General features: G+C 53.4%; 8 protein-coding genes across 8 annotated transcripts; 5 read left to right on the top strand and 3 right to left on the bottom strand.

Annotated features, from left to right (window-relative positions):
• Window positions 1-25: 25 nt before the first annotated feature.
• Window positions 26-1390, top strand: INS49_002859 (uncharacterized protein; the record flags this gene model as incomplete). Its single annotated transcript, XM_043163660.1, has 1 exon — window positions 26-1390. One exon carries the CDS (start codon window positions 26-28, stop codon window positions 1388-1390), a length of 1365 nt encoding a protein of 454 aa, XP_043032166.1.
• Window positions 1391-1517: 127 nt separating this feature from the next.
• On the bottom strand, window positions 1518-2456 carry INS49_002858 (uncharacterized protein; the record flags this gene model as incomplete). Its single annotated transcript, XM_043163659.1, has 3 exons — window positions 1518-2085; window positions 2215-2365; window positions 2435-2456. 3 exons carry the CDS (start codon window positions 2454-2456, stop codon window positions 1518-1520), a joined length of 741 nt encoding a protein of 246 aa, XP_043032165.1.
• Window positions 2457-2531: 75 nt separating this feature from the next.
• Window positions 2532-2882, bottom strand: INS49_002857 (uncharacterized protein; the record flags this gene model as incomplete). The annotated part of the gene is made up of 1 exon (XM_043163658.1): window positions 2532-2882. The coding sequence occupies one exon, from the start codon at window positions 2880-2882 to the stop codon at window positions 2532-2534; it is 351 nt and encodes a 116-aa protein (XP_043032164.1).
• Window positions 2883-3191: 309 nt separating this feature from the next.
• INS49_002856 (uncharacterized protein) lies at window positions 3192-3763 on the top strand (the record flags this gene model as incomplete). The annotated part of the gene is made up of 2 exons (XM_043163657.1): window positions 3192-3581; window positions 3668-3763. 2 exons carry the CDS (start codon window positions 3192-3194, stop codon window positions 3761-3763), a joined length of 486 nt encoding a protein of 161 aa, XP_043032163.1.
• Window positions 3764-4293: 530 nt separating this feature from the next.
• INS49_002855 (uncharacterized protein) lies at window positions 4294-5937 on the bottom strand (the record flags this gene model as incomplete). The annotated part of the gene is made up of 2 exons (XM_043163656.1): window positions 4294-4323; window positions 4738-5937. The coding sequence occupies 2 exons, from the start codon at window positions 5935-5937 to the stop codon at window positions 4294-4296; spliced, it is 1230 nt and encodes a 409-aa protein (XP_043032162.1).
• A 2913-nt stretch (window positions 5938-8850) lies between these two features.
• On the top strand, window positions 8851-10014 carry INS49_002854 (uncharacterized protein; the record flags this gene model as incomplete). The annotated part of the gene is made up of 2 exons (XM_043163655.1): window positions 8851-9063; window positions 9136-10014. The coding sequence occupies 2 exons, from the start codon at window positions 8851-8853 to the stop codon at window positions 10012-10014; spliced, it is 1092 nt and encodes a 363-aa protein (XP_043032161.1).
• A 503-nt stretch (window positions 10015-10517) lies between these two features.
• Window positions 10518-11593, top strand: INS49_002853 (uncharacterized protein; the record flags this gene model as incomplete). The annotated part of the gene is made up of 3 exons (XM_043163654.1): window positions 10518-10584; window positions 10648-11411; window positions 11483-11593. The coding sequence occupies 3 exons, from the start codon at window positions 10518-10520 to the stop codon at window positions 11591-11593; spliced, it is 942 nt and encodes a 313-aa protein (XP_043032160.1).
• A 976-nt stretch (window positions 11594-12569) lies between these two features.
• Window positions 12570-13148, top strand: INS49_002852 (uncharacterized protein; the record flags this gene model as incomplete). Its single annotated transcript, XM_043163653.1, has 1 exon — window positions 12570-13148. The coding sequence occupies one exon, from the start codon at window positions 12570-12572 to the stop codon at window positions 13146-13148; it is 579 nt and encodes a 192-aa protein (XP_043032159.1).
• Window positions 13149-14568: the final 1420 nt, after the last annotated feature.

Genomic DNA, 14568 nt, shown 5'->3' with positions numbered 1-14568 from the left:
CTTATCAACAAAGCATATCGAAAAGATGGGCAGCGCCACGCCGACTGCCGAGGAGCTCGGCGATCTCACCTACCAGCTTGACCGTGCCAACGTCTTCCACTCATGGAGTGCCCAGGCAGCACTCAACCCGCTGCCAATCGCAGGAGCATCGGGCAGCGAGGTCTGGGACTACTCGGGGAAGCGCTACCTTGATTTCTCCTGTCAGCTCGTGTACACCAATATCGGTCATAGTCACCCCAAGGTCGTCGCCGCTATCAAGCAGCAAGCAGAGACACTGGCCACAGTAGCACCAGCACACGCCAACCTCGCCCGCGGAAAGGCCGCCGAGCTGATCCTCAAGCACGCCAATGGGTTACACCCCGCCGACAAGTTCTTCCACAAGGTCTTCTTCACCAACGGCGGAGCTGACGCCAACGAGAATGCCATCCGCATGGCCAGGTTGACGACCGGCAGGGACACGGTTCTATCCACCTACCGCAGCTACCACGGCAGCACGGGTTCGGCCATCGTTGCGACCGGTGACTTCCGCCGGGTCCCGAACCAGTTCGCCCGCGGCCACACCCACTTCTTCGGCCCGTACCCCTACCGATCCGAGTTCTGGTCGACCTCGCCCGAGCAGGAGAACGAGCGGGCGCTGCATCATCTCCGGAGGGTCATCGAGTGCGAGGGCCCAGCCTCTATCGCAGCCATCATCCTTGAGACCATCTCCGGTACGGCGGGCGTCATAGTGCCTCCGACTGGGTGGCTCTCTGGAGTGCGGAAGCTGTGCGATGAGTTCGGCATTGTGATGATCTGTGACGAGGTCATGGCGGGTTTCGGACGCACAGGTGACTGGTTCGCGTGGCAGAACAAGGAGCTGAACCCGGAGGGCATCACGCCTGACCTGGTCACATTCGCAAAGGGTGTCAACGGCGGCTATGTTCCCGCCGGAGGAGTCATCATCTCTCAGGCCATATCGCACGCCTTTGACGAGCGTGTGTACCTGGGAGGCCTGACCTACTCGGGACATCCGCTCGCCATGGCGGCTATCGTTGCCACGATCGAGGCGCAGGAGGACGAGCGGATCCTCGAGCACGCGACTTCCATCGGGAAGGACGTCCTGGGTCCTGGTCTCCGTAAGCTCGCAGAGAAGCATCGGGTCATCGGGGACGTGCGAGGACTGGGAGTGTTCTGGGCATTGGACCTCGTTTCGGATCCAGTCACCAAGAAGCCAGTGACCGCGGATGTGATCGCGAAGATCAAGAGCGAGAGTCAGAAGAGGGGCTTGATCTCATTCTTTGTTGAGAACAGGATACATGTCGTGCCGCCAGGTAACATCTCCAGGGAGGACGTCGAGAAAGCCCTGGTGATCTACGACGAGGCTCTCTCTGCAGCGGAGGCGAGTCTGTAAGACTGGAATAGGGACGGGTTGCACAAAAACCAGAGATGTGCTTGATTTTTTTTTTTTTTTTTTTTTTTTTTGGAGGCGTCGGACTTGTGCACTATCTTCTATGCGATACCATAAAACAAACTTAATTTCAGACCAGAATCATATTCCTCTCTGGCACCTGGATCACGTAACAGGACCGAGACAGCGACGACCCCATGCGCTCGAATACCCCTGGGCCGGTCTCTCTCAGAACCAGGCAAAATAGCCTGTCGCCGCCGCCAACGACCCAACTCTCGGCCACTGGCAGCAGGTGAACGTAACCCTCGACTTTCTGATCCGAAGTATCTGGGATCACTTGAGACACCATCTCCGCACGCTCTCCTGAGTCTGTCTTCCCACGGACTACCACAAAATGCTGGGTTTGCGACGCTTGTCTCCCCCCCGCCTTGCTTGGCTTCAACGCCGGAAGCTCCTCAATATTCTTATCCATGGTGACCCAGGCCTCCTCAAAGACTGGGCCCTTCCCGCCCGAGTAAGCAAACCCCCTAAGAGGCCGCCCCATGATCGTAAGACTAGCCTCACTCAGGCTCCCAAACCGGTTCGCGCCCTGGCACTGCCACATGACGCCCAGGATCCTGATGGCAGCCAGGCCCTTGGACCTGGTGGCGTAGTCGTTGGTGACGAGCAGCCTCTTCGACCGCCTGGAGAACTCCGACCTGGGGAGCAGCTCGCAGCTCGCCCAGGACCAGCTCGGGGCGCGGTGGCGCGCCTGGCGGACCGCCTCCTTCCCCCGGTCCTGGGTGTTGGGCCGCCACTGCAGGCACTCGAGGAGGCTGCTCCTTCACGTGCCGCCGATGTACTCGTCGCCTGTGATGCGGGAGAGGCGCTCGGCCAGGCCTGAGATTGCGTCGAGGCGGTCTGACTCGAAGGAGAGTTGCCGGAGGGAGTATTCATTTAGGATTCGGTACCACAGGGTGAGCATTTGTCGGCGGGTAACTGCGTATTTTGCGCTTCATGTTAGAAAGACACTACATTCCGAGGTCTAAAGGTGGCTGGCTCACTCACCTAGCCCATTGGTCTGGCTCATAGCGTCTACCGTTCGAATGAATCCCCCAATAATGGTCAGAGAGCAGTCCCTGTCGAGCTGGGTGCCCATGACGGACTAGACAGTGACCGGGTTGGACGAGGCTGTCAGGTCCATCCCATCGGGACACGATTCTGAGGCACTCATCTGGCTGCATTCGAAAGAGATCCAGTAAGAGTCGAAAAAGAGCGTCCTCCGAGGGAATATCCTCTCCTGAAGTATCCACCCCCGGTAGTCGAGATGTGACTTATCTGCTCTGAGCACTGGTGCTAGTTCAAGCAGGACTTCCTTCCTCCCTTCCGGTAGATCAAGTGTGGCATTGATCTTGAAGGGTTTTGTGGCCTCGCCGTCACGATCGGACCAGAGTCCCGCGATGGACTGTGTTGATGCTGAGAGATTGAGCTCTGCATTCTGATAATAGTCGGCCATGTTGGGTATCTCTAATGCCTTGTCCTCATTCGAGTCTTGAATGATGCATAAAGAATCGATCCATAGGTAAGTGAAGCAACCGCACCCAGGCTCCAGTCTGGCTTCCTTCGAGATTTTGTATATCGATACATAGAGCTCAAAACACATGTCGGCGTACAGGTTCCCGTGAGTCGATGTTAAAAATGCAACAGATTCAGCACCTAAAAGTTTGCACAGACGATCGGGTTCCAGAATTTCGCACTAGAATTTCACCTTCCGTTCTACGCCTGCAAGAAGGGCCCAGAACTTGTCAAAGATCGCCGCTTCAAGATGAACAAAAAGCCACTGAGGCGCACAGGTGACCTGCAATTCCTGAAGCTCGCACCGTTTCGTACCGAGGCGTCCGGCTTGGACGACTGCATATACGAGGCACAGATTTCCGTGCTTGTAACCGGTGTGGATCACTGGTCCTGGACGGCCTTTTCCTTTGTCGATACTTATTACAAGGGCGCCGAGAATAATGAAAGCGTGGGGCACTACATCGATCAAGTGCAGTACGGGCCCAGACTCGATCCCCTGACCGAAGGCCAATACGATGCGGAGCCTCCTGTGTGGAGGCCGCGAGAATATTTCCTAAGACTGCTAGAATTCAGGGTGAAGCAGGTCAAGCGAGAGTGGCACAACACAGTCTTTCGTATTCTGCATAGGATAGAGCCGCATGTAGGTAGCCGATTTGGTGGGGATGGTTTTCAGCGACGGTGTGCTATCTGTTTGTCGCCGGATTACTGACCGCATTTCCAACCAAGACTCATGATGACCTGCTCTCGGAGCCAGAGAACCGCCAGCGCGTGGCAGACGACGTCCTGAACAAAGACACGAATTTTCTTCGACAAGACAATTAGACTTCTGCAACAAATGTCATATCAGTTATCGCTGATAGTCGATGAAACGTCGAGCTGGCCTACTTGACCAATTTGGAGAACCTCCCTGGGAAGAAACGCACGCCTGTTATGTTGATCTCCGAGATCAACAAGGAAATGGAAGATTTGCTGGTGCTCCGCAAGAACCTTGATCATCAGCGAGACCTCCTGCACGGTCTCTCACAGAAGGTTCGCTGGCCTTCCACACTTCATCGTACAGCAGAGGTAAAGAATTGAATAGTGCTGACAATCTCTCACTGTGAATAGCTGGAGAAAGGCCTTCAACTCGACAACAACGCGATTGCAGCGCCGCAACAGAAAAACGCCGTGCTTATCACTGCTCTCACAATATCTGCGTCGGTCTGTCTATCTGTCCCCTTGCCATTGCAATTTGAGTTCCCTATCTAACACCGTCGCAGTTCCTCGGCCTCATTTCTACTACTGCATCCATTTTCAGCATAGAAGACGGGCCTGCTCCCCGTAGCGTGGCTGGGGTGGTGATAGCGCTCCTTTCAGGGCTGCTGCTCATCTTTGCTTTTGTACTGCGTTGGCCCTGGTTTAGAAAACTTGTCGAATTGGCAGAGCTCAGCGCCCCGTACTGGATATCACTGGGCAGATGGGCACGCAGCAATCTGAGACAATTGAACAAGACGATGCCTGCAACCGGGGCACCTCCCCCCGATGAACAGATGGAGCCATTACAGAATAGTAATTCGACAGCGGTCTGATAGATCCCCATTAGAGCAATACACATTGAAGAAGAGCTATCTAGCACAGCTCTGTAGAATGGCGTCTTCGACGCGCCCAAAGCAATCTAAGTCTTCCGTCTCCTGTCTAAGAACCTCTACTCTAGTCTGGAATCTCGCATCACCCAGCACAGCGTCTAAGCTGACCCTCAAGTTTACGACACCAGGCCTGGGTGTCCCAAGACCAACCCCGATGCCCGAATAGCGTACTCTCTTGACGTTCTCCGGCTTGTCCTGGCCCTCACCAGCCACCACCATCGGCACGCCATGAGCAATACCGTGCGTGATCGCCCCGTAACCGCCATTGTGCACCCAGACATCGGCGTAGGGCAGAACCGCGTCGTAATGAAGATAATCAGTGACAAGCGCATTACGAGGCACCTCAAAGTCAGCCGGCAGAGCCGCGCCCTTGCGTCCCATGATGGCCACCACCAGCACGTCGTCCCGCCCGCGCAGCGCCTCGATGGTGGGGATGATCAGGTCGTTCGGGTCCGTCTCGACCGTCCCCTGGGCAACCACGACGACCTTCTTCTCGGTGCTGGTCAGCTCGCCCCACCAGCCGGGCAGGTTCGGGTAGCCTTTGGGCGGGGGAGCAGCCAGTGGGAGGAAGCCCAGGAACTGGAACTGCTGGGGCCAGTCGCTCCGCGGGTACTCGAAGCTGGGGACGCCGATTTGCAGGATGGCGTCGTGGCTTGTGTAGTTTATCCCTTGGAGGACCGGGCCGGGAGGGAAGCGTGTGGCTCCGGCTTCGGCCAGCTTTTCGTCGAAGAGTTTCTTCAGGGATGAGGTCTCCTCTCCGAAGATCTCCCAGGTCTCTGCGTTGCGGGCTCTCCCCTCGGGTGTCTGCGAGAATGGGAGGGGGTAGCCGAAGGGAGGAAGGTCGATGCTACGGATCGCCGGCGGCGTGACGGAGACACACAGCGTCCTGGGTCGCTTGACACCCTCCGGCAGTGGCGCGCCAAAATACAGAGGCAAGATGCCGTGGAAGAAAGCCTCTGATATGACAACGACGGGAAGGTCAGGACTGCGCGCCTGCAGGCTGGCCAGCGCCTCCTTCAGGCATCGCCACTGCGCCGGGATGGGCTCGAGGCAGTGCTTCTCCACGTCGACGAGGGTGCGCTCGTACCACAGCAGCGAGTGGTACGCGGGCACCGGCGGGTCTGGGTTGTCGGGGGAGTAGTAGAGCAGGTCGTCGATGTCAGCCTCGGCCTGCAGGGGGATGAAGTCGACTCCCGACGCCGAGATGCGGTGCCGGTGCGTGGTGGGGCCCAGGAACGAGACGGGCCACCCGCGCCGCCGCAGCTCCGAGGCCACGCGCAGCGCGGGGGTGATGTGGCCTGTCAGGGGATGGCAGGTGAACAGGATCTGCGCTGGTCGCTGGACATGTTGTTGGTCGTTGGGGACGGTCATTTTCAGACTCGATGGTGAGTTGAAAGGGCGGTGGTCGTGTCTCCGGGGCCAATGACACGAGGTCAGGCAGGTCTGCGGGGGCGCTGAAGCACCTGAGGTCCACTGCGTTCCAGCGCATCCCTGACCTGAGAGACCCACATTCAGTGTCTGTCTCCCTTGTCTCAACTGAACGCAGCCAAATTAGTTTTGTGGAAGGCAAAATTATGGCCCATTGGCTCAAACTGCATCGCAGTGCGAGCTTAAATGTATCTGATAGATTTGAGACCCCTCAAACTTCAAGAACAACGCTTGGACTTGGGCCTGACCCCATTTTGCTGGCCGAGTATCTGTCATAGTAATTAATCACCACCTATCCGGACGTCCTTAACGTCTCGAATTTCGACAACGACTTACCATTGTGCTGTCCCCCTTTCATGCATGTATCTCCAAGCCGGGATGATGTCCGTATGTCAACTGGTGGTAAGGAGGCTGACGGTACTAACGTGTGAAGATGCCAGAAGTGATTCTCAGGAAGGTACGGTCACTGAACGAAAGCCATCACATATAGCTAATACTAGGCCAAGGAGAGTTCACGGCAGCACAAAGCAGGCTTCTGGCCGGTCCTTCGAAGCATTAGATGGGGGTTAGACTCGGACCGCCTATACTGCAGCCGAGCTACAGAAACGGTTCAGACGGAGGTTCCATTGGGGGGTAGAGGGTGGGTATTTGCATCTGTGACTTGACTTGGTAACATTGTTTGCCCCCCCCCCCCCCAGAAGGGATACCCAGTTGGTCCTTCCGATGGCCTAGCAATAACGGCCCGGTGGCCAGCTGGGATTCAATGTATCAGATTGGGGCACCTACGCGTAATTATGTCTTTACATGTACGTCTTTACGTGTGCATATGCGGCTCTGTGCCTCTCTTTCATCGAATCTTTCAGTGAGGATCTTGTGCGGCAGAGGACTGTACGACTTCGGCATCACATTTGCGACACTGTCTCCTGTTGGACTTCAAAGGCGGGCAGCAGGGTTCTTGCAAATGAGCTTGGGGGCTTGGTTGCAGGACAGTACTAATTATGGCATTCATCAATTATCACATTCAGTTGAGCCTTACCAGTCCGAGCCTCGTACCCCTCTCCTCTCTCGTGTGGATGATCGAATGTTGTGCAACAGGTTCAGCCCCTGCCGTGGTAAGTCGCTCAGTTTTCAATCGCCAACTGAGCCATAGTCGCCCCTCGCCTGGAACTCGAGACGCAAAACGGGGTGGCGCGCCAGGCAGAAGCAGGAGATTGCGAGAGAAGTCATCGAAGCTGCGCCAACCAAAAAATGGCGGCATTGTGCCTACAGACATGAAATGAAACAGGCCTGGACGTTGTCTCGGAGGCCTATCGCGTCACGGCTTTCGTTCGAGCCAGCCGTTTCACCGCCCCCAAACATGATCTCATCAGACTTCCATGAGGTTGAATCTGGTGACAGGTCGCTTCGGCTTTCAGGTCTGAGGGGGTCATGTGCGTGAAAGCTGCAGTTGTTATGCAGACTGCTGGGTACTGCGGTATGCACTGCATAGAACTTTCGTAACACCCGCACTACACGGACGGCTGGCTGTCATCCGATCTGGGTGGTTACTCAAGTACCGCATCTCTATTTTGGTCTGTATCACCCCCAATTTTGGGGCCAGAATGCTGTGCATGAAAAGTGCAGGACTTTTCAGGCCTTTCCACCAGGCGACCTATCCCAGTAAGCGAGGACGGAATACCATGCTTACCACTGGAACACTCAGCACATCCTGCTTGTCCCTGCACCCAAGCAAGATCGGCCGGCTTTGAACCCAACCGGGTCGCTCGGTAAATGGAAGACTTGGCTGAATACGCAACGGCTTCCGTAAGGAGCAAGTATCGACTAAAAGTGCGTCTCAAGCGAACCTAACACAACATGACAAGTTTATCTCACAATTATTTTCGGTTTGTGATTGTCGTGGACGTTACTTGCCTGCGTGTTGATCGACAAGTAGTTCTTGGAATGAGCCGCTGTAGGTCGTTTGAGGTATCGATACTTCTTCGAAGAACTCGTAAGTTGGCTCAGAGACAGATCAGGCGTAATTTTCCTTATCTTTGACATTGGATGAGGCTGAGGTTGGCGCTTAGGAGAACTTGCTGAGATCCTGCATGAGCCGGGTCGATGGATTCGGGTCGGGCTTGTCTACGAAGAGGTCTTCATACCCGGTGCACTTACCGCCTGGGCCTCGTTGAAGCTCGTCAGAGCATGTTTGGCATTCATACCGATAACGAGAGATCGATGCGATGAGAAGTCAAAATACAGCCCTGTCCCTTGAGGAGTAGTCATCCCTCAACAATCGTGCAATTATTTGGCCCCCAGTCTATCGGTTTCTGCATTCCTTGTTTATTCTCAAGATCCTATGAGCTGAGCCTCTCGAGTGCCTAAGTGTATGGGTGCATCTCAAGCCTTTTGCTTCCTCAGATAGTCCAGTTGCATTTGGGGTCCGCCTGAGGGGTCGCACATGTCGGCCTGGCATCTGAGGCGGTTGCTAATATTATGCATGGGGACTTCCTGTAACACTGCATATGATGGCTAGGAAGGTGTCATTGGGGGCGATATTAAATTTGAGGCTACGCATATATTGTCAACATTCTTCGGATCCCTGATCCGAAATCCTGCACCGAGAAGCTCCAGTGACGGCTGTCGAGAACAGTAGTTGATACACAACTAACTACGGAGCACATTTGCAATCTTCACATAATCCCCCACTTCCTTCATGCTCGCATCACAAGCTCTCAAGAAGTCATCGTGTGTTCCTCTTGCAAGACACAAAGAAAGTGCGGGCTTGAAAGTTTCCAGAGCTAGTCGTTGGCATAACCGAGACTTTCAACATTGATGCGACTGTTTCGCGAATCCAGAGCATTCAACTTCGACATCATGGCCACAAACATTTCTGAGGTCATTGCGCAACTGCCGCTGCATCTCCAGGAGCAGTTCCTTCGCTATGAAGAAACACTGCGACCAAATATGTACGCTGCTTCAGGAGTCTCCCTGTTGCTCGTTTACGTCTGTGTTAGCCTTCGAATCTATGGTCGGCGCCTTCAAGGGCAAAGCCTGTGGTGGGATGACTACATGTCCGTTGCGGCTCTTGTAAGTCACTTCAAATTCTCACGATGCGCCGACCACGAGTGAGATAGACCTGACAATGTGACTCGTTTCCAGCTGTTTACATCTGCATCTGCAGCGGTACTTACGTACCTCACATACCTTGGCTTTGGTCGACACGAAATAGTTTTGATTTTGGAACATTCGGAAGAGATTCGGACTTTTCTGAGGATGGCGGTCGCCTCGCACGCACTCTACATCCCGCCCATCTTCTTCTCCAAACTGTCCATCCTATTTCAGTATCGGCGACTGTTTCCTGCCAAGAGGTTCAAATCGGTCTTGATTGCCGTTGGAGTCGCCACTGCCGTGTATTGCATTATATCCATGATTCTGCTCACGGCACTCTGCCTTCCGGTTCATGTTCCAACGCTTGAGGATCCACTGGCCCCGCCACTAACATGTGTCAACCTCGAATACATGTTAATCTGGATATGTTCATGGAACGCAGCTCTCGATCTAATCATTCTTCTGCTGCCGATGCACTATGTCTGGCGCTTAAATACCACGTTTCGACGCAAGCTCCAGCTGACGTTTGTGTTCCTCTTCGGGTCTTTCGTCGTAGCCATTTCGATCCTTCGGACATGGTACTTCATGGAGTTTGACTTCAGTGATGCTACATGGACTGGCTCACCGGGCAATATGTGGACCGAGGTTGAGGCCTGCATGGCGATTGTTGTGGGGTGCTTGCCTGCGATGATGCCTATCTTCCGTGGGAGTTGCTTTGGAAGACAGAAGCCAGGGGACAAGCCAATCGCAAACATCAATTTGGTGACTTTCGGATCCAGTGGGAAAAAGAACAAACTGAGAGATCTCTCCGCTACCATGACAACTACCGTCAATGCTACGAGGACCGGTGATGGAAATTACACGGATCTTACTGATCATGTCAGCCATGAGGACCGGACCAGACAGTACAGCAGCGGTGGCAAATGGTAACAACCAAAATTCGATCACACGTACGTAGTCTCTAATTTCAGTATACCCACTTGACCGTTAGCCATAAAGTATGTGTATGTCATGGGTAGCATGGGTGACAATAAAAGCCAAGAGGAATAACAACAAGTTTGTTGCACTCATAAATGTGATTGTAATAGTAGTAGCTAGAGGTTACCAGGAGAGCGCAACTTACCACTCGCGGATTTGTATCATTTGTAAATTTGCAAACTATAATTTGTGAGTCCACTTCGAGTATAGTGACAACGGGTATACTGCTGCCGGTAGGTAGCTAAATATCCAAAAGCAGCCACACATGCATGCATGTGGTTGATCTCCAGGCCTATATCTACGTCACTGCTTCCACTCCTCCACTTTCCCCCCTCTTGATAGAAGGTGTCGCCAACTTGATCTCAACTGGCGTGTTGGGATCAGCTTCTTCGTTCACTGAATACCCCTTCTGACACAATCCGCAGTCAACTTCGGTCTGACTGGAGACAATCAAAATGGAAGATTTCACTATCAGTCGGGATGAGTTGATCGGCCTCTCTGGCAAAGCTATTGTGATAACAGGTGATTCTCGTGCCCTTCCTTAACTCGGAGTGTCTATAAAACCGATGAACTAAGTATAAAAAGGCGGCTCGTCGGGCATCGGGCTTTCAACGACCTCTCTGCTGCTGGATCTCGGGGCGTTAGTCGTTGTCGGTGACATAAATCCTCTCCCGGAGGCCTTGCTCGCCCAACACGGGGCACGTCTGACGCATGTCACCACGGATGTGACCGATTGGGATTCGCTTCAATCTCTGTTCAACACTGCCATCTCCCAGCACAAGAAAGTCGATCACGTCTTCGCCGCCGCCGGGGTCCCGGGCTTTCGAGCAGACTACTTGGCGGAAACCTTCGACCCAGAAACAGGAGAGCTCCAGGAGCCCTCCGCGTCTACGGTCGACATCAATCTCCGGGGCTCTATCAATACTGCTTACCTGGGTCTATACCATATGAGGCACCAGACACCTGCGGAAGGTTCGATCGTTCTCACAGCCAGTGTCGCGGCCTTCCTCCGCTTTCGGAACCCCGACTACGCCTCGGCAAAACATGGTGTCCTCGGCTTCGTGCGCGGGCTGATGCCTGTTCTTATTGATCACCCGAGCAATATTCGGACCAATTGTGTCTCGCCATCGTGGACACGTTCGGGCATGCTTGACTTGTATACGCCTGAGCATGTTGGCTATGGTGAGCAGGTACAAGAGGCTGAGGTTGTTGCCAGGAGTGTCGTTCTGCTAATGGCGGACGGTAAGAGACATGGCCAGAATATTTATGCACGGCAAGGCAAGTTCTGGGAAATGGAAGATGCATTCATGAAGGTGACCAGAGACACTGGAGGCGTGAATGAGGATGTGGTTAGTCATTCCCTTCGCTTTTCCCGAGCAGTCATTCATGATGGTGGACCTGGCTAAATATCCATATTCAGGTCCTGAAAGCAGTTCTCAAGCACCAGGCAGAGGAGTCGGCCCTCGGAAAGGGCAAGACGGCCAATGAAGAGCAAGCCAACACGGCGAACAAGAATCAGATCAAGGCCTGAGTTAATGTATCGGAATGATTATTGACAGCGCCACGAGACTTTGACTTTAAATTCAGTTCCGCTCGCTTATGGATGAGAGTTTTCTTGGTGGAAGAGCCTTTTGACGGAGTATGGAGGTGATTTGTGTGCTCTGAGTGACGAAGGGGGATACATATTGGTATGTTATGGCTTTTTTCACTGACAAGTTTTTCATGAGAATGAGCTTCAATGGGAAATTAAGGACAAGTAAAGGAGCATTTAGCTCACACATAGAGAGCCTCTGTGCTTAAAGAGTGTGATTGTGAGAGACAGAAAGCAGTACCAGATTGTAGATGCAGTGGAGTCATCTACATGAAGAAGGTGTTAAGTATGGCTGCAATTGTGTCTGCTGCTGTGGTTAGCCCTAACCCTAACCCTGCATACACCTGAGTGCAGCACTGGAGAAGCACAAAATGTGGCTCTGCTGAACCAATCCCCGGGATAATACAATTAGCTTAGCATTATTTGGGATGCTGGAAGTCTGGAGGGTTTAGGTGGACTGGTGCTAGCAGGAATCAGTTCACCGTGAATTGTGGAAATGAAGTGATCCGGTTGCTGCCTATTTTACTTGGCGAGGTGCGTGGGGATGACGCCCTGTTCAGCCCCGTTGTGAATGCACATGTTGGTTGTTGAGATGCTCCATCTCCTTGCCAGATGATGGGTGCACGATATACCCATAGTCATCATTTCTGCCCAAAGATACTAAAAATCGTTCTCTTATTTATTCAGCGCCTTGCCACCCTGACGCTAGACCTACGCTAGACCTGAATCTCTTTCTCCTTTTCGCAACCACGCAACCTCATCCGAGCACCTCCTAAATCCTCCACCCGAGTCAATCATCGCATTCACCACCAAGCCCTGTGACCGTCTAACGACATTTACGTGCGAATTTCCATTAAAAATACTCTGCGTTTCAATACTCATCACAGCCAATACATCCTGTAACGCAAAACACAGGATGGCGTCGCACAGTAACACGGAACAGGAGGAGCCTACGACGAGGCTTCCGAAGACGGCGAGCAAAGTCGATGCGGAAGAGGAAACGGAGAGCAACGTGGAGAGGGAGGAGGGGGAAATGAGGAAGTGGTTTTCGACCACGTACGAGCGCGGCTTGAGAAAGCCCATGAAGAAGCCTCTCACAGCACCTTGGGACCTGCCGATCAGCGACGCAGACGTGGAAAAGCTCATAGTCGGGTTCAGATCTCGAAGCATGGACGACAAATGGGATCTGCTGATCGAGGAACCGGACGAAAACGGCAACATGTCTATCCACATCATTCGAAATTGGTTACAGGAGGAGTGCTACATCCTTCACATTGTTCCGAAACCAAGCAGCGATGATGGCGAGAGTGCAACGGTCCAAAGCATCACCTGGGAAGGGAACAAGGCGGGGTTGCAATGCAGTGAAGAGCAGGCCAAGAAGGAAGCCGTTATGCTGTCCAGAGGCTGGTGTCACTGCGAGTTTGAGGCGCTCCCGCACTACCCATCCTCCATGTTTTGGGATCGTAATGGTTATAAGAGGCTGGAGGCGAAATAGGCCACTAGGCCTCCCCCGGCCCTAGAAGGCCATTCGGGAGGCATTGAGGACTTATCTCATGTTAGGGTTGCTTTCTGGTATCTTTAGCTGAGATGGTAGTCAACCTTTCCTGATGTACTGTAGCCTATTCTGACTGCCCAAGGATGTCGTAACAATTACAATCGCCCTGACGGTCAAGGCACCCTCGAGATCCGACACCGGAGCACCTGCCGCAGGGAATCCTTAAATACAGTGATGCTCTCGCTCTTCAGTGTCCTTGACGTCCAGTAAGCGCCGAGATGAGAGGTCTTGAGGAAGAGTCTGTGCAATAAATCACATGGCCTTTGCCCTTCTGATGTTCGGGCAAAATGAGGCGCGAAGGTGGAAACTGCAACTGCCCAGCCGAGCCAACTCATCAACACCCTAGCATCAGAACGTTTGCTGCGGCTCCTTGCACGTCTTTGATGGAATAATGCTCGTGACGGGAGACTGCTAGCACAATTTTGACGTAAGACCTTGCACTGCGCACCGCCTCCAGTCCCTACATACAGAGACAAAGACATTCTATTCCCCTAAGACCCACTCTTGTCTCTCCTGTTCGCTTTCAAACTGTGATTGATGTGACACTGATATCTTGCTAGGACCAATGGCTCATCAGAAGAATTTTTGAACGGGTCAGTGATACAACTCGCACACCGTCCACGATAATGCGACATTGAATAAATGGCTCGCGGAAGGGACCCTCCGTTCCACGGATCCGGGACAAGCCAGCACCCCAGGACGAGGGAGGTGGTTCGGGTAGGGTTGTCAATATCGCTTTCCTTTGAATCAAAACAAACTTGGATGTTCGCAAACATAGCTATGGTCAAAGATGGAGCCATCCAGCGATGACGACTACGTCTGGTGCATCGGAAATAAGGCAGACGCTTTCTGGTTTCTGGCGTAGACACAAGATGCGCATGAATGCAGCAAGTAGAAGACGCTTCCTATTTGCGACAGATCATCGTGCTTCTTCCTGTTAGCATTGACCCTTGCATACCCGTCGACAGCGATCATGGCTGGACCTTCGATGGACAGGGGAAACACCCTCCCGTTCGCGCCACGTTCTCGGCACGCGATGCTCGGCAGTCTTGCCGAGCGACCTTGGCCCCCATCTAGACGGCCGATTCGGCAACCTGGAGCCGGATTGGGATGTGAACCTTGTCCAACCGCGGCATCATGCCCTCCATGGTCATTTGGCTTTAATACACACGCGGGTTGCCGTTGGCCCCAGGGCCGCCCACGTATTTAACCGGTCTGAGGTCACCAGGGGATGGCATTTATCCACCCAAGTCTGTCAGTACTGACGGGTCCTCGAAATAACACCATCACAGAACGCCAATGTGGAATAGATTGATTCAAAGCACAGAGTGGGAGTGAGCGACGATATGAGATAGATCAC

Source organism: Diaporthe citri (genome assembly GCF_014595645.1).
Source record: "Diaporthe citri strain NFHF-8-4 chromosome Unknown scaffold_1, whole genome shotgun sequence".
In the NCBI taxonomy this organism is placed as follows: Eukaryota; Fungi; Ascomycota; class Sordariomycetes; order Diaporthales; family Diaporthaceae; genus Diaporthe; species Diaporthe citri.
The sequence above is the reverse complement of the archived record's forward strand: the minus strand, read 5'-3'. Positions and strand labels throughout refer to the sequence as shown.